This window comes from Salminus brasiliensis, chromosome 6, assembly GCF_030463535.1.
Source record: "Salminus brasiliensis chromosome 6, fSalBra1.hap2, whole genome shotgun sequence".
Classification (NCBI taxonomy): Eukaryota; Metazoa; Chordata; class Actinopteri; order Characiformes; family Bryconidae; genus Salminus; species Salminus brasiliensis.
The window spans coordinates 10,609,523-10,636,159 of NC_132883.1; the positions used below are offsets into that span (position 1 = coordinate 10,609,523).

General features: G+C 39.4%; 1 protein-coding gene across 2 annotated transcripts; it reads right to left on the reverse strand.

Moving 5' to 3' along the window:
- Positions 1-5,328: 5,328 nt before the first annotated feature.
- Positions 5,329-25,720, reverse strand: LOC140557290 (uncharacterized). 2 transcript variants are annotated; one of them, XM_072681591.1, is made up of 7 exons: positions 25,564-25,720; positions 11,382-11,488; positions 11,074-11,293; positions 9,500-10,960; positions 7,874-8,209; positions 6,452-6,603; positions 5,329-5,530 (listed from the first exon to the last, which is right to left on the reverse strand). In XM_072681591.1, the coding sequence occupies exons 4-7, from the start codon at positions 9,516-9,518 to the stop codon at positions 5,426-5,428; spliced, it is 612 nt and encodes a 203-aa protein (XP_072537692.1). In that variant the 5' UTR covers positions 9,519-10,960; positions 11,074-11,293; positions 11,382-11,488; positions 25,564-25,720; the 3' UTR covers positions 5,329-5,425. The 2 variants fall into 2 exon arrangements, with proteins under 2 accessions (XP_072537692.1, XP_072537691.1); XM_072681590.1 differs by lacking the exon at positions 25,564-25,720 and adding an exon at positions 11,682-12,221.
- Between the last annotated feature and the right edge of the window lie 917 nt (positions 25,721-26,637).

Consider the following 26,637-nt stretch of genomic DNA (forward strand, 5'->3'; position numbering starts at 1 on the left):
ACAGAAGAGGTCAGGCCGAGTCAAATCCACATCGGCATCAGAACACAATTTAATAAGAGTCAAAAACTTGTATCACAGGCAGCTCACATGATGACAGCTGTAAGTTGTTAAATAATGACATATTTTTTGACAAAAAGGAAACAAAATACATTTTGCATTATTTTTCTCTTTTTTTATTATTATTATTTTCACTCCTTGGAATTTTATTGCTGACCTTTGTACCACTTGCGGTCACTGAATCCTGTAACATTATAGGCTGTTAACTGAAATTGAAGTACTTGCCAATAAAACTGGACAAATGAGGGTGTTCTAGAAAACAGTCCAACGCTGGGCATCAAGCTTATTTCCTTGTGTGTTTTTTTATTTATGCCAGTTGGCTTAAGCATTATGCACGACATAGTGATCATGCTCTGCAACCCTAACCCTAACCCTAACCCTAACTAGCCAGCCCTGCACTTCCTTGTTGTCTGCTGACACTGACTGGCTTCCCTGTTCTTCACAGCTGTTCACTACATACAAACCTTATACCAGCTGATCTTTCGGTACTGCAGTCCTTTTTCAGTGTTTGCTGTGCAGGGTATCTTCACAAAGCTCTCCTCGTCTTGTACTTGTATGGTCAGTCCCAGCAGACTGGACACTGGGGACAAGAATTCAATAAACACTGCATGCATTTTCATAATCTCTCACACCTTTAATAAGTGGGCATGATCTGTGCTTATCAGCCAATGCACATTCGTAGTTAGTTAGCTAGCTACATGTATGGCTACCAAAACACCAATGTCTGCAATCCATAAAATCGCCTTAAACAGGATCACCCTTAGTTTTGCTTTCGTTGTTTACATCTATGGGGAAGTCCCGCCTTGCAACGAAGCTACACCTTCGTGTCTGCACAATAACACATAAATAAAAAATTAAATGGTGCATAATTAAGTCTGATTATTATGACAACTTACATATAGCAATACCCAGTCGTTTCATAGTAAATATTCGATATTTCAATCGTGTCCTTTTTTTGCAGCTCGTCGTGTTTTGCAGAAAGTCGAGTCGTCTGGACCCGCCCCTCCTTTCTGAGCTGCGGTCACATGGGCTAATCGCAGCCCAAACATTGGCTCGCATTGTCAGGAAGGTAGCCAGCCATCCATCCAAACAACAGATAGACGACAGCTGTGAGCTGTAGTTGCATTGCCTGCGAACTAAAAGAACTGCAGGCGTTCCAGTATTTCAGTGTGAGAGCTGGGAGCGGGACGTGTGGGAGAAGTTGACTGTAGCAGCGGTCACTGCCAGTCTAAGCTACCCTTCCTCTCAGTGTGCATCAGGAGGCGCGAGACGTTTGTTATGATATGACGTAGCTAGCTACCTTCTATGTGAGCCATGTGAGGCTGCAGAAGATGTGCGTTACGCTAAAACCCGGCGCTTTTCAGACTGCAAAACGGCTCAAATCACATTATGTCGTTAGCTAGCTAGCTAGCTACTGTGTTTGTCAGATTTTGCTGAGGACCGTGTAAACGCTGGGGTGGAGGATGTGTGCTGTGAGCTGGGTGAGTGTGTTTTGGGTGGCTGTTTGAATAATGCAGCGCATGGTGGGCGGGCTCTTCTGCAGTCAGCTTGGCTAGTGCTGAGAATTGACTGGGTGTGGGCGAAGTGTCCGCATGAATACGCCATTGTTAGGCATGTAGCTACATAATGTGATTTGAGCCGTTTTGCAGTCTGAAAAGCGCCGGATTTTAGCGTAACGCGCATCTTCTGCAGCCTCACATGGCTAGCTAGGCGCTTGGGCTCGGTTCAGCGGCGAAGTTACGTCATATCATAACAAACGTCTCGCGCCTCCTGATGCACACTGAGAGGAAGGGTAGCTTAGACTGGCAGTGACCGCTGCTACAGTGTCCAGCGATGCCTCTGTTTAATTCATAGATAGATTATTGATAGAGGCTAAAATATGCTACGTTGGACAGGGTATATACTGGTGTATATACTGGTATATACCGCACTGTAACTGGTTTTCAGATATTCCTATATATATATATATGCATAGACTAATTTTTTTTTTATTTCATTTGAATAATAGCATGTAAGTAGATTAGTCATTTTCTAATATACATTTATACTAATTCAACAAATAATAAAATGAGTGGTATTAGGAAAACACTCAACTACACTTAACACTCAACTCACTATTATGTCTAGTATCCTCATATGGTCTATAAGTATTTGGTCAATGAATTACTTTTCTTCTTTTTTCTGTTTTGCCTCTGTACATCATTGCAATAGATTTGCAAGCAATCAAAATGTGGTCGGCAAAAAGTTTTTCACACACTCAAAAGCAGTTTCTACCTCATTATTCATGATAAATTAAGGAGATAAAACATCTGGGTTGGTCCCAGGTGTTGAATTTGCATTTGGTAGTCGTTCATAAGATGTCTTCATTTGCAATCGATATGAGTAAATTAAGTCATCGTTGAGATGCTATCAGAGACACTGCAGAAACCGCTCATTAGGAGTGGCCAAATCAACAATGTGCAACAAAATGGAAAGACCACAGATCACTAAAGTAGCCAAGCCAAGAATAACTTCCCTGGCAAAACCCCCTTCACAACATTTAGTCATGTCAAGATTCTGAATAACACTCGAGGAAGTAGATGTATCATTGATAATTTAAATATTCAGGGTTTACTTCCTCTGTAATAAAATTAGCCTTCTGTTTAAAATGGATAGTTTGTTCACTTACTTATGAGCCTGTGGAAATAGAGGGACTATGTACAAAAATTAAAGTTTGTAAATGGTTAATAAAGTATTCAAAACTCACTCTTACACTACTCTTTTTAACAGTTCGCAGCCACTTCACTAAGTGCAGTTATCAGGTATCAAGTTCAGCTTTTTCAATTAAAGGTTGTTGCCAATGCATCAGTGAAGCGATAGAGATGTAGTGTGAAAAAGCAGAGCTGTTATCACAAATTCTAGCACGGCCTTTTCACACTTAAACTGTATTAGTATGCATGTAATGTTCAAGAAATATTAAATCAGTAAATCAACTTAATATGATGCTAAAATCCAATACAAATACCAGAGAAGGTAGCTGTGAACACAGCATTCCCTCTCAGCTTTCACAAAGTCACAAAGTGAAGCTGCTTTAGCCAGCAGTGAAGCAGAAGGGTATATAAGGGCATTTATCTAAATTATGTTGAGAAGAATAATAAATAAAAATAAATACTGTTTTAATTATTGATTTGCTCTTTACCACCCTCTGGCATCAATGGTCCATGAGGCACCAATGTAATACTGTTAAGAAGCACTCAACGTGCAGAAGTGCGGCTCTAGAACATCCCACAAAGTTAGCGGCTTCACAGTCACAGTGGCTGTTACAGTCATATCACAATATTATGACCAGCCCTGGTTTGGAATAAACTCTGCCAGGGACTTCACAGATGATATTTAAAGAAAGCCCTTGATTAGATGCGGGAGTTTTGGTGAAAGCCACACGTTCTAGTCGCACAGTCTATATCATATGCATTCTTGCTGCTTTTACATAAAAAGGGCTTTGTCAGGAGAACGCAGTGTATTTTATCTCACACAGTCTGTATGCATATAAAGTTACATTCTTTAAGATCCTCTTTTAAATTGTTCCCTATTTCACATGATTTCATATGTTACTTTAAAAAAAGTGTACTTAAAAGAGAAGTGAAATAAACTATATTTGTGAAACCTAAAAGTAAAACTGTCCTCCAGCCTTGTTGACTACTTGTTGAAATCATATGGTACGTTAAAACCAGCAGTCTTTTATCATACAAAGGCCACCATGCTGGGTTAAGGCCTAGGTGTGATACTGCATTTACATCTGCAGTAATGAGATCTACCCTCTGACAAGTCCCTAACCACTACGCTCAATCTACGTGGTACACAGCAAATATGTCCGCGTAAAAGCAACATTATTAGTGCTAAAGGAACACTGTGAGTGTTACCATGTAGCGGTGACACAGAGTTGGTTTAGCACTGGCAGATTTGCTAGGTGTGCTTGCGTAGATGTGTTGAAGTACAAAATGACCAGAAATCAGAACACATTTTCCTTCCATAGTGTGACACATTTGAGTCACAGAGAATCTCTAAACGTGCGAGAACACTTCACATGCAAGTATTTCTGCTCAGTGATGGGTGGGTGTGATAGCAGTGGGAGGTAAAACACGATGCTGTTAGTTAATGTACACAATGCTGTTAGTTAACTGCTGTATGTTGATTTAATCAAAAAATAAAAAAGGTTTTATAGGTTGGGTTAATAAGTTATTATGTTTTTTTAGAGGATTACAGGAACACTAGATTTGTGATATGATCAAATGAGTTAAACTTCATGTCTAAAGTTCTTCAAAAGTTCAAAGAAAATTTTACATGTAAAACACAAAACGCCAGTTGTGATTCCATATTGACTCGCACATGATTAGCTCTGAGACGTATTTGTTTATTTATTTATATTATTATTATTATTATTATTATTATTATTTGTTTATTATTATTTAATTTATTTAATGACTTATTTATTGTATAAACCCACAAGAATGCAGATCTACATGAGAGAGGCTGGATACCAAAGCATTTAAGGATGAAGTAGACATAAATATTAATAGCAAGGACATTTCAGCATACACTATATGTCCAAATGTTTGTGGTCACCCCTTTAAATGAATGCCTTTAGCTAATTTAATGCTGTGAAATAATGTGAAAAAGCAGTCACACACTCTGTGACAGCTGCCGAAACGTACTGCAAAAAATATACATGAACCTACTGGCACAATGATGGTGCTTCATCTAGTACTTCTGGGATGAGATTGGGATTTGGTGGGCTGGTGGATCATCCAACTTCTTGACCTCACTAAGGCTCTTGTTGCTAAATGCAATAAACACCTAACAGCAATGCTCCAAAATCTATCAGAAAGCTTTCTCTGGACAGTTGAGACAGTAACACCAACAAAAGTGGGATAAACTATTTTTTTGATACCAATGATCTCAGAAGAAGCAATGAATGAACAGGTGTCCCAATACTTTTGCTCAAATATTGCAAATCCTTCCTGTACAGGCATCCTTGGTGCAATACTCAACCTGGAACCTCTCAGCTTCTTCATGTTCCAGTTCCCTAGAAACTTAGTGTTTAGTGATCATTTCCACTTTATCACGAACCTGTCTAACAGGCAGTGAAAGCTCAGGCCGAGGCAAGGAGGAACTTGCTGACAAAGTAAAATAAGACCAGGAAGGAAAAAGCTACTCAGACAGCATATAAAAAAGAGCAGATATGTTTTTGTTTTTTTTATATTTCTAACACACTATATTAGTAAAGTCTGAGAATTATAAAATACTGTTTATTTTTAAGAGCATACTGATAATAAAAATAAAGAAGTGCAGAACAGTACAGGAAAGCGCATTTAGAATGACATCTAAAATATTAAATCTTATAGCTTCTTTGACTGGGGGTGGTTTGCTGTGAGTATTTACGGCTTGACTGTCTTCTGTTACCTCCACCTCCACTTCCGCTCATCTTCTTGCATACCTAAGCATAAACAAAACAAGTGTCTGATCAGCAGGTGCATATCACCAAAAAAGAACATCTACAGACAAAAGGGCAGGATGCTACAGGCGGGGGCGCCGGATGGGGGGCTAAAGTTAAGACAATTCTCAGGGCACTAAAAATGTGTAGAGTATTTTGGCTGAATTTTTAGAGTTGGGGAAGGGGGGCAAAATCCCTGGCAGGGCCCTGGATACAGGTTATAAGCATCATTTTTATAGTTTGATTTCAACTTAAACTTAAACCTAAACCTTCAACAGCAACTTAGTGTTCATTTTATTGCTGAACTAGGAATTAGGTCACTACCAATCCTGGTCAGAAAACACAGTCAATTCAGTACAGTACAATACTGAAGATTTACATAAAGCTGTGTGTTTTTCTACTCAACTGTAACAAGAAACTCAGTCATCATTTTTTTTATGTTTGCATGGTTTGCAGTTCTTTATACTGTGTCTAAATTTCATCATAATTGGACCAATAGAAATTCTCTAAAATGACTACACGCACACTCACACAGCTTGTCCCTAGCAGAGAGTACTGCTCTAGCACTCTCTGGAGCAGATAAACATGAACCTAGCACCATGCCTAATGCCAGACATGGACTAGAAGGGTATAAAGCCCCCCAGCATTGCGCTAGGGAGCAGTGAAACTGTGTTCTCTGGAATGATGATTGTGCTTCATCCAATTCTTTTGGGATGAGTTGGGGAATTGGGGATGAGGTGGGTTGTGATCATCCAACATCCTGACCTCACTAACATAATCAAATCAGATTTAGGATGAAACAAAACAAACAAACAAACAATATATATATATATATATATATATATATATATATATATATATATATATATATGTATACATATATATATATATATATATATATATGAGAGAGAAAGTTGTGCTCACCAGGGTAGCTATGAAGCAAAGGCCAACTTTAATCAGGCAGAAGAGAATAAATGGCAGCACGGCCCAGAGAGCAGGAATCTCCAACACATGAACAGGGCACGATAACAAGGGGTCTGCTGTGGAAAGCTCAGTTGGGACCATAGTTTCACACTCTGAAAACAAGAGAATTCAAGAAGAATGCAGTCTGTTCTGAACAGATGTATTCCTAACACAGTTATATACTGTACTTAATTTCTGCGCATTGTTATTGTTATTGCATAAACAGTCTTAACAGAAGAAGAAATAGCCAATATACATTATCTCGTGCAAAAGTTTGTGCACGCTTGGTTAAGTTGTGCCTTTGAGAAGTAGTAAAGGTTCTGTAGCTAATCAAACATATTTTCAGCAAATTCTAATGCATAAAAATGCCCATGCAAGCGTTTGGACTCCCTAAGCACTGGAAAAGCATTTTTTACCTTAATTAGCAAACCAGGCCTGAGGCATGTCACTAAAGAAAGTATCATAAAAAGGAAACCTCAGCTGTAACTTTGTCACAAAACTCAGTATTTGATATATAATACAAAACAACTCTAGACAAATAAATGTAGATGTGCTGAGTACTAATAAAATCAAAGTCAGAAACTGCATTTCATGAAAAGAAGACGGCAGGTGAAGCAGGCGGATGGCTATATTGTTGTGTTGCACTGGTAGAGTCCACATAGTACCAGAAAATCCTGGATGCAAATGTCAGAAAATCTAGTAAAAGATTGATGCTGAAAAGAGAATGGCTTCTACAACAGGATTATCACCCAAACATACCTCAAAACCTACTATGGATGACCTGAAGAGACACAAACTGAAGCTTTCAGAATGGCTCTCACAGTCCCCTGACCTAAACATATTCCATTAAAATGTGTAGACCTTAAACAAGCTGTACATAGAAGATGCCCCAAGATTATCTCAGAACTAGAGAGAAGTGGAAGGGGGGATTCCAACTACAAGAACTGAAAGACTTTCATCTATAAATAGCATTAGGAAGCTTTGATTTCTGTGAAGGAAAATTCTACTAAGACCTAATTATGTAAGGTGTGCATTAATTATTTTATTGTTATAATGAAATCATATTAACTCTGCATAAGGATTTGCTGAAAATATTGTTTGATATTTGATTAGTGGCTGTGTTTTCTACTTCTCAGGTTAAGAAATGACAACATTCTCATCCACAAATGGCCAATTGGTGCGTATACAGGCTTTTGTTCAACCAAGTTGGGGCATGCTTGAACCCACTGGTTTCAAAACAGATCAGACAACTGATTAGTTATATAAGGTGTTGTCCTTCTAGGTTCAAATGAAAACCCACAGCCTAATCAGCCTTTTTTGAGTAGGATTGGTGATTCATCCTCAAATGAGTCAGGTATAGAATAAGGGTCAACTCGCACATACCTGATACAACGAGTGAGACATACGACTCTATGTCTTTAGCACCAATGTCTGCTGCCAGGAAACATTGGTATTGTCCAGTGTCATTGGGCTGCACCTGCCGCAACACCAGGGACTCCTTCACCCCCAGTGATGCGGGAGAGGACTTGTTATAAAATGTCACATCATTGTTCTTCCTCTTAATGACGGCAATGTTGTTTCTGTACCAGACAATGTAGCGATACTTGTCTGTTGCATCCCTTACTTGGCAGGGCAGTGTAACGTCATCATTGCAGCTTGCTTGGATCGAGTACATTCCCTCCAGTGTTCCACAGTGCAAAGCAAGCACCAAAAGCCATGCTAGAATAATAATAAAAATATAACAAATTAGATACAAACATAACTATAGCAATGCAAACTGATACCCACAACAACTGTGGTTCTCATGGCCCACCAGACAGTCCACATTTTTGCACTATCCCAATGCATTGCCAGATAGGTTTGAGCACAAATTTGGAGCTTTGAGTGCCCTGCTCACAGTATTTCATTTATAGCGTGAATGAGTGTGTCTCATGAACATACCAAGTAAGGTTTAGAAAAAGTGGGTCTGAGGTCTGACCACAACCTGTTTCATCTCTACATGAGCTGCCACTTTCCTTTTTACAGAAATTAGGCCGAGTTTGACTGCATGAGATCATGCCAAAACCGTGGCCAGCTCACATTTTAAATATTCTAAATATACTTAGAAAGGCCATAAAAGACCATTTCTGTACATGAGATGTAAAAGTGCGAAAAGTCTGTTCATCGCCACCTAGCCACGTTTAAATAGGTTCTAAGTCAATTACAGTTCATAAAACATTCAGAAACCTTTACTAGATGAAGGCTTCAGAGCCAGAACATGGAGAAAAATGTTCTTAAAATTTCCATATGACCCATTCACCTTGAATAAATTGTCATCTTTCAAAAAATGACATTTTTAAATGATTACAGTCTGGTTCTAAAGCCCATTAAAGGTGATAAATGACCTGATTAGTGCGTTTGACTTTGGTAACTGTTATCCCAAGCTTAAGGGCAACTGTGCTTTTATGGTCGCAGCTTTGTTAAACTAGTTTTATTGTGTATACTCTGACACACTGTGGCTGTCTTTGTTAGTGATGCATTATTGCCTTATTTTAGGCACAGCACTTTGGTTGTAAATAGTGCTATACAAATAACACTTTACTAACTTACTGACAAAACTTACTGGACAAAATCTACCTTTGTCATCAACAGTTCTACATTATTTTCATATTATTTTCCATACATTTTTACTTCTCAAACTTTCAATCCTCATTTGGGAACATTTGACCACTACTGCCGTATAATACCCATTTACCCATTTATTTTTTTAATAATAAAATTTCTTTTTTTTGTCCCTGAAAAATCTTTTTTTGCTTGCCTACAATTCTAAGCAAATTTGGTATTGTGTGCTTTCATTTTTCTGTATAAATTTCAAGTTTTATACTCGATAAATTATACATTTATAATTGTATACAGACACAGCTACACTCTTGTTGGAAAGGTCAAATAATAATTAAGACTGTAACACTAATACCTAAAATCAGATTAACACATTAACATTTTTTTGAATTATAGGAGCTGTTAACCTACCCCAAATCCACTCCTGCATCTTGATCTCTTATCATCTGTGGGATGTCCAGAGATGACCATATTTTGAGTGTAAATTCTCTTGTTAATTCGAAACCTGTGTGAACTGAGATGTCTTTGGAGGGGGTTTACGTGTGGGACCTCCCATACGTTATTAAAACGCATTGAGTTGCTCCCTCTAGTGGAAATGCATTTGACAATGTCTAAACCTAGAGGTCCTGTACTTCTAAGAAGCCTACCGGAGGCCCAGTTAGGCCTGCCTTTATAAAACACCCTGAATTAGTAGACTAAAGTGTGCTGCAGCAAATCTAACCCTTAACTTCCACCACTGAAACTGAAAGAAAACTGCAGTGCCAGCCAACCACACCCCACATCAAACATCGGCTTGCATAATCTGCAGAAACACACACACAATACACTTTCATTTATTGTAAGCTACATGAGTAAATGCGTATAATCAAATTTTGCTTGCAAGAATTAAGAGCCAGATGGAAAAATAGATGAAGTTGAAGTGCAGCATATTTATTTTAGTTATATTATTGTAGAGGTGGGAGGCTGTAATCACTGTGCTGAATGCCACAACCTACAGGTGGACCATACAGAGCACCAGTAGGTTTCACATTTAGACAAGCCTGTGAAATAGTGAGAATATAGTCTGCTCGGATGAGACCAAAATTAAACTGCCAACTACCAATTGCAGCCAACTACTAGGATGATGAAGATGAAACGACGGTGGACATTTCAGCAGGACAAAGATCCCAAACACACAGCCAAGGAAACTCTCAATTGGTTCCAGAGAAAGAAAATAAAGCTGCTTGAACGGCCCAGCCGATCACATGACCTGAATCCAATTGAAAATCTATGGAAGAAAGTAAAGCTCAAAGTTCATACAAGGAGCTCACTGAACCTTCAGGATTTGAAGACTGTTTGTGTGGACAAATGGGACAAAATCACACCTTAGCAATGCATGTGACTAGTTTCTCCATACAGGAGGCTTCTTGAAGCTGTCTTCACCAGCTTTTGTATGAAGTATTAAATAAATCTCAGTAAGCGTGTTGAATACTTTGTCCCTGTCATTATTACACATTATTTATGGACGTCTATGGTTTGATTTATTTGAATGTGTGGATTGAATGGGTCAATGTCAATAGCACCTTTAGAAATAGATTTACCTAGTAAATTGGTGATGTGTTCAGTACTTATTTCACCCGCTCTACGTGCATTATTGTGTTTATTCAGATGTTAATAGTGCAAAGATCATTGCTGCTCACACTGGGACTTTGGTGTACTTTTCTTTCTGGCTGTACAGCAGTGTAATACCACATAAAACAAGCAGAACGCCAGATAAACCACCAAGAAGAACTAGAACTCCAGCTAAACCATAAACAGATGATTCCAGGCCCATTTTCTTGTCCATCGCCTGGCTGACAAACTCTGGCATCATATTAGAACTGGTTTGGCAACCTGCCCACAGGAGGAAAAAAACAGTCATTGGGTTAAACACCATTACACCAACATGAAATGAAATATTACTAATAACGGGTACTGATATTACTGCAGGCTGGATCAGTGCTGACCTTGTGGGAGGCTGTAATCGCTCTCCTGAAAGCCATAACCTACAGGTGGCCAAACAGAGCAGCGGTAGGTTTCACAGTTGTTCTCTATGAACTCTGGCAGGAGAAGCAGAGACATATCTTCCCCAATTTCATACGAGTGATTTGCAAATTTATACAGAACCGTGGTGTTGCTGCTGAGGTCTTTCATTACAAGACCCCTGAGTGAGTCGGACCCTGTTACCTGGAAACAAATAAGGCAGATGAATTTGAAGAGAGCTGTAGAAACACTGTATGTTATTTACTGCTGGCATGAAGTGTGGCCTACCTACCTTATACCAAAAGATTTTACGATACTGCACCCCTGGTTCCAGCTGGACTTGGCAGGGGATTTGTAATGAGAGAGACAGTTCAAGCACTGACAACATTAGGAGGAGCACTGGGGGGACAAAAACGAGACAAGGTGGTCGAGAAGATTTTTGTGGGTTAGGTTCTCACAGGAAATTCTGCTTATTTTAAGGAATCTGTTTCCTCTCCGTTTGAAGTCTATAGACGTTCATAGTTATAAAGGATTGTGCACAATGACGTAGACCACATAGACTGCTTATACACGTGACAGGAGATTTACTTACTGAAATAAGGTAGCATATCCGTTGTTTTCATGAATCTAGAGCAGGACAGCGTTTACCAGAGTTACAGGAAATGTATAAAACCGAAACTGGACCAATGCGTTGCTCTTATGGGTGCTTTCGGTTTAAGGACGCGTCAACGCTACGAGCTCACAGGCAGTAGCAAAGCGCAGGGTGGGTTCACAAAAGCCAAATTCCCCACTGAGACCCCATGTGAGGACATCACATTATATATTCCTTTTGGCACATACATACATACATACATACATTATTGTAACAAAAATAAAGTTGCTTAGACAGCCTTCGACACTTTTCATATGTGTGAGGAAAAAACGCATCGATGTTTCCTGCTGGTTTGTTGTGGGCGGAAATCAATACGAGTGGAAAACTTACTGAAACATGAATAATCATGAGCGACACCTGTGAGAGTTGCTATTTTTTTCCAGACAACAAAAGGCAGCAAAAAATAAATGTGTGAGCTAATCAATCTAGTCTCTGTCTTGTATCTGTATAGCGGGATTGTGCAGCTCTGCAGTGGTTAGAGTCTCCTTAATTTAGTTTAAAATTAGACTGACTAAAGACCCGCCCCACGCCGCCTCCTATTGGCTGACGCGCATGTACGTTAGCCTCAGCTCCGCACTCTGAGAGCAGGCATTGGTCACTCTCCTCTGGTCCGGGGCTAAACGCTGATGTGTCAAATGTGTCGAAGCAAGAAAAGCGGATTACCTTTATGTCTTCAAATATGGGAACAGCAAAAGGAGAAATCCGTGGCGTTTAGGCATCCACAGAGAGGATTAAATTGTAAAAACTAAAATAAATAAATAAATAAATAAAATAAACTGTGAGACCCGGGCAGTGAGCACGTGCGCCTCTGTGGCAAACACTTCATCACATAATGTTTAATGATGTTAGTTAAAATATTATAATATAATGTTAAAAGTCATAGATGTTCCTAGATGTTGATTCCACATTTAAAGTGTGTCTAAATATTAAAATAATGCCATGATAGTAAAACTGTAGTTAATTAAATCATCATGGATTAAATGAACTGGTTAGGGTCGTTCGTGCACTTTGATGGAGGCAGACTGACCGTCAACCCCTATTTCTTTTATTTTTTATAGGTGTGTATACTTACACTGATCGTTTATCGCTAACAGTTTGGTATAACTGCTCATAGTAGTTGTATTTTAAGGATTTTGTATTTACATGTGTTTTTGTACTTTGGGATTGTAATGTGGGTCTTATTATTATTTTTTTCTTATTGTTTTTAAATTATAATAAAACTAAAACTAAAATGTACAGCTCCTGGAGACCGGCTGTCCGTCAACGCATCACTCTTATTAAAACCTATGGCAAAGCAGACACACTATCAGACCATGTAGAGAGCTGTGAAGCACCAACAGCTGTGTAGTTAAGCTGTATCATATAGTTGCATGTTGTAGGTTATACTAGGCTAATCATTTCTGTGGATATAATTGTAGGGTTTTTTTGTATTGAATAGTTTCATCATGCTCTTTAGTAATGCCCCTAATTCATTGCAGTTTTGGTTAAAATCAAAAGAGTGGCTATATCTCCAGGAGCTGTAGATTTTAGTTTTATTTCTATTATAATTTAAAAACAATAAGAAAAAAATAAGACCCACATTGCAATCCCAAAGTACAAAAACACATGAAATTAAAGAGAAATACATAGAAAATGCCTGTAAGGAAATGATATGATTGTGAAAATAATCATCTGAACAGATTTTGAATTATTAAACTTAACACAAAGACCTAGCCATTCTTACTTAATCATTAAATGCCACACAAACATCAGATAAAAACCTTGGCCTTGTCTTATACTCAATAGGCATCTGCATACCAATAGTTTTAATAACGGATCTAATAACTGGTTACAATAACAGAAAGAACATAGTAAATAACTCGTGATTAAACCTCTGCCTTGTGCCATGTGTGAGGCCAGTCAGTACGTGCTCCTGTAGTGTTAAGAAGGTTTCAAAATAAAAGTCATGTCTTCGCCTCATGTCTTATGGCCGAGCATAACAGAGGCCATACATGACCTGTAGAAATGCATGTGTGCAATGTTAGGTTTACCTTCACATATATTTATCAATAAAATAAAAATTTGATAAAATAAAAAAAGTTTGATTGTTGCTATTTTGGGGAAATAATGTGCTAGAATATTAGAATATTTTAGTGACAAATATGCATATGTTAATCTATATTAATCTTATAATATAAATATATGATAATATAATTCTTGAGTGGGTGATATGTCATGCTTACTCCACTATTCTACTCATACAGTCCTGCTATATATTTGACTGTTGGAAGTTATATATTAGCTTTAAGCTGTCCTTAGTAAACCTAACCACTGCTGTTACCAGATAGCAAATCCTTGATCATTTAAAGATAGAATAGAAGGAATATAACAGAATATAACTGCAAAATCTGTTAATGCATATTTTAGATGGCTTGCTGGTGTAAGATTCATTAGAATGAAGTAATGCTTAAACCAGACTCTAGATGGTGCTGTTTAGCTGTTTTTCCAGGGCTGCTTAGCAAAGTGATATGATTACAAATAAATAAATAGTTAAATCAATAAAGGATTAAAGATGAAGAGTGAGAATGGGTAATTATCATTCTGGTGGTACATGTATAACTAGTTTAATTATTTTTATTATGCCTTTGTAAGTAAACAAACAAAGTGGATTTAGTCTTGACTTACAGTCCTAGCATGGGGTGGGGTGGGAAGGTGTTGGCGGTCTACAAGGTTTCAGGAGTGGTCTCTATCTTGCAAATGGAGAGATTGAAGGAGCAATACACATTATCTTGCTATAGTTATGAAGTGACCACCAACCCTGGATACAAGTAATATGTGATGCCTTTGGCTTTTTAGCTTTTGCAAAGGTTTAGTAAAAGTAAAAGTTAGCACTTTACTTTTCAGTGTTATATTTTATAAGCAATGTTAAATCTGTATTTTTGTGTTTGTATTGTATTGAGTGCCGATTGTAAAGGCATGTGCCGTTCTGTATGTAGTTATGATGATAATCAGTGCATTGCAAAGCATAATGCACCACTATTGTTATCTGATGGTATACTCCTCCCCCTCTTCTTCTTCTTCTTCAGGTATTTCCCTGCAGTGTTCGAGATATCAACACACGTCAGACTCCAGAATGTTCAGTCTGATCTTGAATGGCGGTTTGTATACAGCTGTTTGATTAGATGTACAGTGCAGCCATTCAAAATAAGTTTGATACCAAAGCAAACACTCAGCAACATCCTATCAATTAATGTAAAACCACAGTAGCCACTTTGAATTGCATAGCAACCATTTGAGAACTTAGTAGCATTCCAACTAGGTATGGCATTCCAACCATATAGCAACCAGCTGGCAACATCCTAGCAACCATCACGGACAGCACTGCATAAGCTACAAAACTGCATAGTAACCACCAGTGATACTATAGCTAGTAACAGCATGGCAACCACCATCCACCATAGCACAACAATCACCCAGGACACCATAAAAAACTCTAAAGCAACATCATTGCAACCATCTACAAACAGCAAAGTAACCACCTGGGACACCGAAGCAGCCGCTTAGCAACAGTATAACAACCACTTAAAATAGCATAGCTAGTTAGCATAGTTTTTCAACCAGGTTTTTGCTGGTTATCTCAGTCGGGAATTGTGAGCTTGTATACAGCTTTTGGGATTTAGTGTATGGTTTCCACATAGCAACAATATTTTGTTAAATTTTTTTTTTATAGGAATGAATGGCAAAATGTTGTGGGCAAAAGTTTGTGCACCCTTCTTGTGTTTTCATACTTACACTAGCAGCAACCTCAAAACCACCACATCATGGCAACCACTTAGCAACACCCCAGCAACCACCTGAAAATCTGTATTTTTCTATTTTGTATTGTTTTTATGTTTGTGTGACCTTTAGGATGAGAAGGTGTTTCCTTTTGCACCCCTAATGGGGAACCAAATAAGGCCATAAATCAATCATCTCAAGTGAGAGTTTACACTTACAGCTTATTTTATCTGATCTTGAAACACAGTACTGTATGTGTGTGTTAGGCATTTTGCTAAAGCAATGGAAATGTGCTAGGTATGGTAGCATGAACTCCTTACACCTGAAAAATGCAAGAGTGACCTTTCTTCCACTCTTCCCCCCTCTCTCTATATCTTAACACTGCACTGCTATCTCTTTTCTGCCCCCCCCTTCTCTCTCTGAAGTGCCCGGCTTCCTCTGAGGCCCATTTGTAGCTCACAAATGGTTGAAGCACACAGCCGTAAACCTGCACTTCCTCTGCAGTAAATTACACTGCTGTTGGAGTGTCCACTAGCGGAATTAGGCTTCTCTTCTCTTATTTTTTCTTTTTCTTCACTTTTCATTGATCATTTCCTGTCTTCCGTATCCTTCTCTTTTCTTGTTTTGTCTACTTGTTACTTTTTTCGATCTCTCTTCCATTTCTCTTCTTTTGTCTCCTATCTCCTCTTTTCTTACCTTCTCTTCTCTTCTCTGCTTCTCTCTTCTTCTCTACTCTTCTCTGCTCTTCTCTGCTCTTCTCTAATCTTTCTCTGTACTCTTTTCCTCTCTTCTCTACTTCTCTCGCATTCTCTTCTCTACTCTTCTCCACTTATTTCCTCTCTGCTTCTCTCTTCTTCTCTTCTCTACTCTTTTATACTCTTCTTCTCAATTCTTCTTTTACCTTCTCTACTGTTCTTCTCAACTCTTCTCTACTCTTCTCCTTTCTTCTCTTCTCTATTATTCTCCATTCTTTTTCTCTATTCTCTTCTCTACTGCTCTTCTCAACTCTTCTTCTCTTACCTTCTCTTCTTTACTGCTCTTTTCAACTCTTCTCTACTCTTCTTCTCTTGCCTTCTCTTCTCTACTGTTCTTCTTAACTCTTCTCTCCTCTAATCTTCTCTTACCTTCTCTTCTCTACTGTTCTTCTCAACTCTTCTATTCTCTTTTACTCTCTTCTATTCTCTTATTTTCTTCTCTACTGTTCTTCTTAACTCTTCTCTACTCTTCTTCTCTTACCTTCTCTTCTCTACTGTTCTTCTCAACTCTTCTTCTCTTACCTTCTCTTCTCTACTGTTCTTCTTAACTCTTCTATTCTCTAATCTTCTCTTACCTTCTCTTCTCTACTGTTCTTCTCAACTCTTCTATTCTCTTTTTACTCTCTTCTACTCTCTTATTTTCTTCTCTACTGTTCTTTTTAACTCTTCTCTACTCTTCTTCTCTTACCTTCTCTTCTCTACTGTTCTTCTCAACTCTTCTTCTCTTACCTTCTCTTTTCTACTGTTCTTCTTAACTCTTCTCTTCTCTATCTTCTCCTCTACTCTCTCTTCTCATCTCTTCTACTCTCTGCTTTTCTTCTCTGCTCTTCTCTTCTACTCTTCTCTTTGCTACTCTTCTCCTCTCTGCTTCTCTTCTCTCTCTTCTCTACTCTTCTTCTCTTACCTTCTCTTCTCCTAAACAAGGAGAAATTCCCTGCTGTGTATTTAGCCTACTGTAAGTCATTTTCACTTCCATCCTGTTGTTCTTCTTTTAGGGGATCCCCTGTTCCCCCTCTCTGTCCGCTCTGGGGCTGGAAGTTTTGCGCGTGTCACTCTTGTTGACAGAGCAGTGGGGGATAAGAGTTATTAATAGCAGGCTGAGCAAATGGAAAGAGGAAGAGAGAGAGCAGCATGATCACACCATCTGGATAAAACAATACCTGCACTACTTCAGGATGGAGCAACACAATGGAGGAGAGGGGGGATAAAGAGAACAGAGGAGGGGGAGAGGAAGATACAGAGAAAGAAGAAGATGTGTTGGCTGTCAATCAGCAAAATGTCTTACATTTTTTGAAAATGGCATCACACAAAAACGTATATTTTGATATTTTTACTTTCCTCCTCCTACCTACCTCCTCTGGTAAAGAATTAGGCAGGAATCCTGTACGGTTCCAAAACTCTCTCTGCAGAACAACACAAGTTCTTATGTGGATACTCTTCAAAAAAGGGTTCTTTAGTACTGACACTGGTGCTATACAGAATCACGAAAATGCAAAGAACCATTTGGATACTTAAACATTTCTTCTCTTGGTAAAAAGGTTCTTTTAATCAGTAGAACCCTTTTATAGTTAGTTCTTTATTGAAACTTTCAAAATGGTTTAGTTACACCAAAAAAGGGTTCCACTTATAGTCAAAGAACCCTTTTCCACTATTATGTAGATTTATTTTGCAATATGCAGTAAACTGTATGTTCTTTGGCTTAGTAGAATAATAAGGTTGGTGTGGCACAATGGATAACACCACTACTTGCCAGTGAGCTACACTATTAAAAATAAAGGTGCTTTAAATGGTTCTTTTAGCAATGCCATAGTAGAACCACATTTGGTTCTAAAAAGAGCCATTTTTGTAATAGAGATCATGTAAGGATGTAAGGATGGTAAAGATACTTTACATCAAGTGAAAGTTTTTTGAACCTTTATAACTAACATTTTTCTTTTACAGATATGGTTCTTTATGGAACTAAAAGTGGTTATTTTATGCCATTGATCAAAGAACCATTGAAACGCCTTTATTAAGGTAAAGGTGCACGTATTTGTCACTGTACAGTAAAATGTGTCTTCCGCATTTAACCCATCTGGTAGTGAACACACACTCACACACACACACATGTGTTAGGGGCAGTGAGCACACACACACACACAGCGGTGGGCAGCCAACTCCAGCGCCCGGGGAGCAGAGAGGGTAAAGGGCCTTGCTCAAGGGCCCAACAGTGGTAGCTTGCCAAGCCCGGGAGCCCACTGGTATTAAGTAACACACCTTGTGGGAGACTAGGGTTTGATTCCACATTTTGGGTGAATATGCTATGCTACACCAATAAGAGCTACACTGCCCCACCTCTGTAATACGAATAACCCTGTAAGTCACTAGGAGTCAACTAAGTTTCTCATTACATTTACCATAATTGTAAATGTAATAAGAAAACGATGAAACACGACGGCGATAGGAGAATATGGTGTTGTTGCTACTGGAAAGCAGCACATCACCATCAGACTCTGCTAGTCATGGGAATGCAACGTAACAGGCTACAAGGTGAACCAGTGTGCTAGTGTCTGCAAAAGGGGAGCTCAAACTCAACACATGACATAGACAGTTGGGGGTAGCAAATAGCTATCTGCACTAGGATAAAAGGTAATGCTAAAACAAGTAGGGGCAAGGCTAAAAGCTAACCTAGCTACAATATCATCAGTTTACTAACAGCACATCACGCTGAGAGGACACAATGAGAGGACAGCAACCATATCCAGTAAGACCTATGAATAATTACAGTTTTTTTTTTTACAGTATTAACACTATGCTATAATATGTGCGTTTTGTGAACTTTTGGGCGTTGGAGCCGTAAACCAGCCAATAAAAGCAGAGCTTAAGCTTTTTTGTACAAAGGCCTTAAAGCAGCATTATGCAACGACTAGTATTGCTTACTCCTGGGCTCCCCCTTACAGTCTGGAAGTGTACTTCGGGTTTTAGCCACCAGTAAAGGACACACTTTACACATGTATTTCTGGAAGCTGCGAGATACTGAAACATCAGTGAAAGTGAACGAAGCATGTGGACTGATGGGGTAGAGATGATAAAACAGGATTTCACACAAATATGTTCTCACAAGTGTTGTGAGCAGCGTGCCCAGCCTGGAGTAGCAGTGACATCTACGCTATTCTGCTCATTACAGTCAGTAAAGCATCACCATGAGTTTGAAGCTGTTCACAATTCTGTCTGTTCTTTTATTCCCAGCTTTCTCAAATGCGTCTCAAGTTTTTAATCCCAGTGTAAAATCTCAGGGAGAGTGTTTTCCCAGTACAAACCTGCGAATGGACGCTGCTGTGGATTCCTGGCTAGATTCTGCTGTTTTTGTCAGTGTGCATTCATTTCACACCATCCACACACGCAGGTGCTGCTCCACACACACTTACTGCCTGTTTATGAGTAACAGACGCAGTCTGCAGTGTGTGAGTGTGTGTGGCTGTGTTTCATCCACATGTGTGTAAAAAAAAATTATGCCATTCATGCGATGATTTATAAAGTATGATTAGGCAACAGTGTGTTAAAAATTATATATGTGTGTGTGTGTGTGTGTGTGAATATTTCAGTGAAATGGTATGTAAAATAGTGTAGTGTAAAATAGGTGTATGGTCGTGTGAGAGTAGCAGGAAGTGTGAGTGTGTGTGTGTGTGTGTGTGTGTGTGTGTGTGTGTGTGTGTGTGTGTGTGAGAGAGAGAGAGTGCGCGTGTGTGCACACATTCTGTAGTGGGTCCCTGAGGTTGTTAGTGGGCTCAGCTGTACGTGAGTGTGTGTGTGTGTGTTGGGGTTGTCTATGTTTCTGTCAGTGAGCTTGTTCAGAGTGCACTCTGTGGCCCTTGATTGAGGATATCCTCTGGATGATGATTCCCCACACACACACACACACACACACAGAGGAACGCCCTGAGCAGTTCCTTCAGCATACTCACACACAGGCCCTGCACAGCTGGGAGACTTTCCCATGTGAAAACATAGTAACTAGAACGAACACACACACACACACACACACACACACACAATACATGTGATGTAACGCAGGAATATAAATGCTCTCTTGCTTTGGCATACCAGTCAAGTTTACTCCACAATTCAAAGGAGAAGACATAGTCATAAACTTAACAAAGGGTTGTGTGTGTGTGTGTGTATGTGTGTGTGTGTGTGTTTTACTCCAGTGACCGAATTTGTGTAAATGTCGTTGTTGTTTTGTGTGTGTGTGTGTGTTACTGCAGACCTCTTCCAGTGACTGAGTTTGTGTAGATGTTGTTGTGTGTGTATGCGTGTGTGTTTGTGTGTGTGTAGTTCAATGCAGACCTCTCAGTGACAGAATGTGTGTAGATGTTGTTGTTGTTGTTGTTGTGTGTGTGTGTGTGGGTGTGTGTGGGTGTGTAGTTCACTGCAGACCTCTCAGTGACAGAATTTGTGTAGATGTTGTTGTTGTTGTGTGTGTGTGTGTGTTACTGCAGACCTCTTCCAGTGACTGAATTTGTGTAGATGTTGTTGTGTGTGTATGCGTGTGTGTTTGTGTGTGTGTAGTTTACTGCAGACCTCTCAGTGACAGAATTTGTGTAGATGTTGTTGTTGTTGTTGTTGTGGGTGTGTGGGTGTGTGTGGGTGTGTAGTTTACTGCAGACCTCTGCCAGTAACCAGGTTTGTGTATATGTTCTTGTTGTTGTTGTTGTTGTGTGTATTTGTGTGTGTGTGTATGTGAGATGTGTGAAAGTGGATGGTGATGAGGATGATGATGATGATGATGATGATGGCTGCTCTTCTTCCTCCACCCTCCTGCTGTGTCTCAATTGTTCGATTGTTTTCGTTCGGAAGCTTCGTCCGCACGATACTGTAAGTGACTCCTCACCTTGAGGTCAGGACTGCGTGTGTTTAATGTGTGGGCGGGTCACGTCTCCACGCCGACGGCTTTCTTAGCTGATCACATTGTCCCGCAATTCCCAACTCAGGGAATTCCTCTAGCACTTCCCCACCCTTCAACATACAGCCCAAAACAATGTGTGTGTGAGAGAGAGAGAGCGCAACTGCAGTAAAAAAGTAATGGGGGTTCTTCCTTCAAAACTACTCCCTCCTCTCTATGTTTCAAAAGGGAAAAAAGTGGATGCTGAAAAATCGGAAGCAGGAATAATATCCAGACCCCTGTGGAAGAGAGAGAGACAGAGTGAGCAAGAGAAAGAGAGAGAAGGAGAAGAAGAGAAATACAGACAGAGTGGAAGAGAGCAAGAAATAGTCAGAGAGTAAGAAAATGAAAACAAGAGGAGAGAGAAAAGGAAAGGGAGAGAGAGAGAGAGAGAGAGAGAGAGAGAGAGACATAAATGAAAAACAAGAGAAGAGAAAAGCGAGAGAGAGAGAGAGAGACTAAGTGAAAGAGAGAGATAGAGAGAGAGAGTACAGTCTGCATGTCTGTAAGTCATTAGTAGCTTTGGCGTGCAGGTTGACTGAATGGCTATCTCCCTAGTCAATGGGCGTCTAAAATATGCATGCGTGTGTGTGTGTGTGTGTGTGTGTGTGTGTGAGAGAGAGAGTTTCTTGTGGGGATGTGATTAAAATATTATTCCCTCTGCTCCAATTCATCCAAAAGCTCTTTAGCTAACTGTGCCATGGAGCTGTGATTCTCCTGATAAAAACATTCATTCAGGATCGTTTTCTATGTGTGTGTTTGTGTGTTTGTGTGTATGCTTGTAGTTAAGGATTTGCCCAGGAATAAGGACTTCACATTGTGAAAGTGAAGAACAGTGAAAAGCCTTTGCGTTTACTCTTTGTTCATCCCTCCATTGCTCCTCAGTAAGGAGTGTGTAGAAATTCTTTGCATTAGGTGGCCTGATGGGTCTTTCTCAGACTGCATCGTTAATCACCCACTCAATGAATCATACAGCACAGAAGGTTGATGATAATAGTCATCCAGGGCCAATTTTCAAGACAGTGCTGAAATGACATGGTGTGGGGATTCCCTGAAGAAATGTGTTAGTCTAGGATGTTGCTTGATCTGTGTCTGGAAATGCAACATATGTAGCCTGCTGCTCATGGGGGTTGTCCCAGTTTCAGCTATTGTGATTTCCACAAAGATGTATAGCTGTAAAAGGATGTAAACAACATGCCATGAACAGACATCCTCTTTTTCCTGGACATGTCCTCCTTTCGAGATCTAAAAAATGTGTCCGGATGGGAATTCTCAATTGCGTGAAATGCCCCGGGAATGCGCTTTGATTTTACGCCAAACTTTGTTTTGACAGACGCATCATATTTGGTGTATATAACTGATCTATATATACCAGCAACTACACAACCAATGCTTAAACTGGACCATTGATCTTCATAATCTTTTACCACTGTACCCACCTTATTTTCCATAGAACAATAAGGAGTGGCCATCTTCATTTACTTTGTGTACAAACGTCTGGTGTGTTGATATACGTTCACAGCAATGATAAACATGCAATGAGTAATTAATAATAGAGTAGTATAATATGCTCAGGTAGAGGCTCACAATAATTGGAAGAAGAGAAAAATTGTGTTTTATGAACACGACACAAAACGACAGGAGTTGTGGGGCATCATAACTTGTATCCACTGCCTTCTAAAGAAAAGGACCTGGTCTATGGTTAAAGGCATTGAATTTAAAATATCCACCCAAACGTGCATATATTTGAAGGGGAAACCAATACCAGACCATCCTTACCCAGATAAGATGTTCAGTTATGAAGCTCCATTGAAGCACTGGGTACTTGTGAAGCTCTTAGCTAGCTAGGCTAACTCTTAGGCTAACATCTTACCCGATAGCCTCAAAAGCACCCGACGCATTCATAAAGTGAGGTTCCCCTCCACAAAAATGATGGAGGTACAGATGTTTGGGTGGATGTTTAAAATGTCATGCTTTCAACCATAGATGCAGGTCCTCTTTTTCTTTGGAAGGCAGAGGATATAAGTTATAAGATATAAGTTCCACAACACTTTTGGTGTAGTGTTGGAAAGCTAGTATTAAAGCATTAGCATTAAATATCCTGTTGAAATGTTGGGTTGGTTTAGATTGCCATAAAAATAAAAATTGAGAGGAGATGATTTGGCCACATAGGCTATTATAGGTATTTATTGGTCTTGATGAATAAGTAAAACATCTTTAGACCTCGTTCTCCATTTAGTCTTATTGTCTTAACATATACTCATATTGAAGTTTGGGTCTTCTTCCGGACCTTAGAAGAACCTGTAAATTAGTAGAAAGTCACCTTAACAGTTCTTTAGACCTTTAAAAGCTTCTTCACACTCATTTACTATCTCTAATAAGCATGGTTGTTCTTTATGGAACCAAATGTGGTTCTCCTTTGGAAACACTCATTATTATTTGAAAAACCTTAGACCTCACCTCAGACTGTCTTTCAAATGAGGATTTTATGCAACAAGCAGGAATGTTGTTAAGTCTATTGTAAAGATTTTATTACAGTTTTGTTTTGTATTCAGAAATCATTTTTTTATGTTGGTCCATCAGTTGTGATCTATGTAAAGAATGCACTGTAAAGGGCAGCTGGCTTCAAATAGTAATAAAAGTCTCTCTTGAAAACAGGAGGTCAGGTGAATCTCCAGGGAATAAGGTTGTGTTTTACACTCACACAAGGAATTCTGGTTCTACAGAGGGCACATATGACAGACTTCCTGTCTTATCACAATATAAGGACAGGAAGCAGTACTGGCTGTTTTTTAAGGAGCACTGCAAAGACGTTTCTCAACCTCCAGTGCTACTTCTACCTTCACCTCTTGATGCCATGGAACATTTAGTCCCTTCAAAACATTAATAAACACCTCAGCTTTTTGTTCCATTTTGACACTTGGTTTAATTCCAGAACCATATGGCATGTAAATAAATATGAACTTCCTATTGTAGTCAGATTTCAGACACCTCCCAATTACTTGCATTTAAATACAGTTGTTTGAACTGATGATCTTGGAATCTGCGGTTGTTTTAAAATGGCTCCAGCAGAAATAGCATGCAGTCATCTTTCTCAGTTCTGCACTGAGCCCCTTGGACTTTTCCATTATAGTTTGAGTTGGTCAATTAAACGAATGTCAAACAAACCCTGTTTAGTCCTGTTTACAGAGAAGCCATTAGCTGTAGTCAATCATGAGCACTAACAGGAAGTTAAGAGGTCTCGACCATGGCAAGTTAAAAAGCATTTTCAGTTTTTGCACCACAGAATTAGTAATCTAATGCAATCTAATCTGTGGGTGTGGGTGTATGTATATTTTTAACCAAGTGTTGACTTCAGAACCCCCTCCCTCCTCCAAAAAATTTAATTTAAAATGAAAATGATTGGGTTTTTTTGGTATATTGTCATTCATTCCAGAGGGCGCTATACGGCACTAGATTAAACAAACTTGGAAGCCTGGATTAGTCTTTTGCCCCCCCTGTACCATATTCATACTGCACTGTGACGTTTGTATACCATTATAGCCCTAATAAAAGGGCATAGGATGGCTAATAACAGTGTTCAGAGCGCCATCTGGTGTCCTTAAGGCTCCATTACTGTACATTATTTTCCAGCCGGGAGTGGTAAGGGCATTCTCAGAAGGTAAATAAAAGAGTTGAGAGTCTGCAGTGTGGAGCTATTTCACAGTGGAACATAAAAAACAGACCATAATATCTGACACTTTATAAAACTATCACTGAAATGCTCTGTTTTACCAGCGGGAGAACCGCACACCTTCTTCTGTTTTTGACCAGCGCTCATTCACAACACATTCACCCAATATAAACCAGCTATTTCACACCAGTAGTTGACAAACAACAACAGATATCAGTCCAGAGTGTGTACCACACACACACACACACACACGCACACACACACACACACACACACATTTAACTGCAGTGTTTTAAAGAAACTGGGAGCTAATTGGTCAGGAAGGAGAGTCAGACTGGATTATAGTATATTAAACACACTATACAACAGTCATTTTATCATTTATCACTATACAACAGTCATTTACATTTACATTAATGGCATTTAGCAGATGCTCTTCTCCAAAGCCACTTACAAAGGTGCTCTGCTATTTACTCAAGAATAACCTCAGCTATTTGGAATAGACGACAATTCTAAGCTTAGATACTACTAGTAATGAAAAGAGTTTGTAGTTTTGCTTAAGTAAGAAACTTCTACTACCTTTTTTCACTTCTGCAACCTCTGGCCATCAACCTGCCTGCTGAATTTGTTGTTGAAAGAAAAAAAAAAGGTAGAAAAAAAGCGGATGCTTGTCTTCCTTTTTCCCCCCTCATCTCTTTTTTTTCACCATTCACTCACCCCAGTTTGGCTTCTGGGAGCTATCCATCTGCTAGGTCCGCCGGATGATGTCAGGACCGGAGCTGACCCACAGCAAGGTGTGTGCAATTGTGTGTGTGTGTGTGTGGTGCAGGGAGACGTCCGTGGTGGGGTCGGACATGCATGTTTTGCTTTCCTGCGTGTCTCAGACGTCTTCCTGCAGAACAGAAGCCTCAGGGAGCCATCTCAGATCGGATGCCTGGGCCAGCAGTACACCCACACACACACACACACTCACATGCACCAACACTCACCCACACAAACATGAGACAGAGAGAGAGAGAGAGAAGACCCTCAGTATCTCCATTGAATAATAATGGAGTTTCCATGCACACTTGAGCACCAGGGAGTTTTTCCTGAGTTGTTCCTCAACCATTTACTGTAAAGTCTGGTTAGGGTCCGACAGGCGCAAAACAGGTCCAAACAGTGTGTGTGTGTGTGTGTGTGTGCATACTTGTTTTTGTTCAAAATTTCAAGCTTAATAAATTCTCTGACCCTTCAAACCTTGTACTAACACTCACCACTCATCTACACTCATCTAACACTCATGTTAGTACACAAATGCCTACTAAATTGTCTCTCAAATTGTATAGAAAATGGAATTATTGCTCATAAGGCAGATGAAGACTATTAGAAGTGTTTTCAATGTGTGGTTTCTATACAGTTCAGGCTGAATGGCAGTCCAGAGGATCTGTTGAGGTTAAGATAAGCTCTGGAAGACCAAGCACATTCTCAGAGTAAACTGCTGGTAAAACAGGCAAATGAACCCCACCTATTACTGCCATGACTTGCATGAATGAATAGCTGAGTCAAGAAGGCGGTGCACTATTCCATTGTGCAGCATTACTTGCACAAACATAATTCTCATAAAAGAGCTCACAAAGCCAGCAAAGACCACAAAGCCTAACATCTAGAAAGGCTAGACAAGTTTTGGAAACATGTATTGTGAACTGATGAAGTCAATGGCTAAATAAAACTCTTTGGCAACAATCAGCAAAGGTGAAAAAATGAACTGCATTTCACAAAAAAATACGCCTTGCCAACTGTGAAGCATGG

Excerpts from the sequence above, each read along its gene's own strand:
- LOC140557290 (XM_072681591.1), bottom strand. Across the intron at positions 6,604-7,873 it reads TGTCTCACTCGTTGTATCAG|AGTGTGAAACTATGGTCCCA; the intron begins GTATGTGCGAGT and ends TCTTGTTTTCAG. Across the intron at positions 5,531-6,451 it reads TTTGCTTCATAGCTACCCTG|GTATGCAAGAAGATGAGCGG; the intron begins GTGAGCACAACT and ends GTTTATGCTTAG.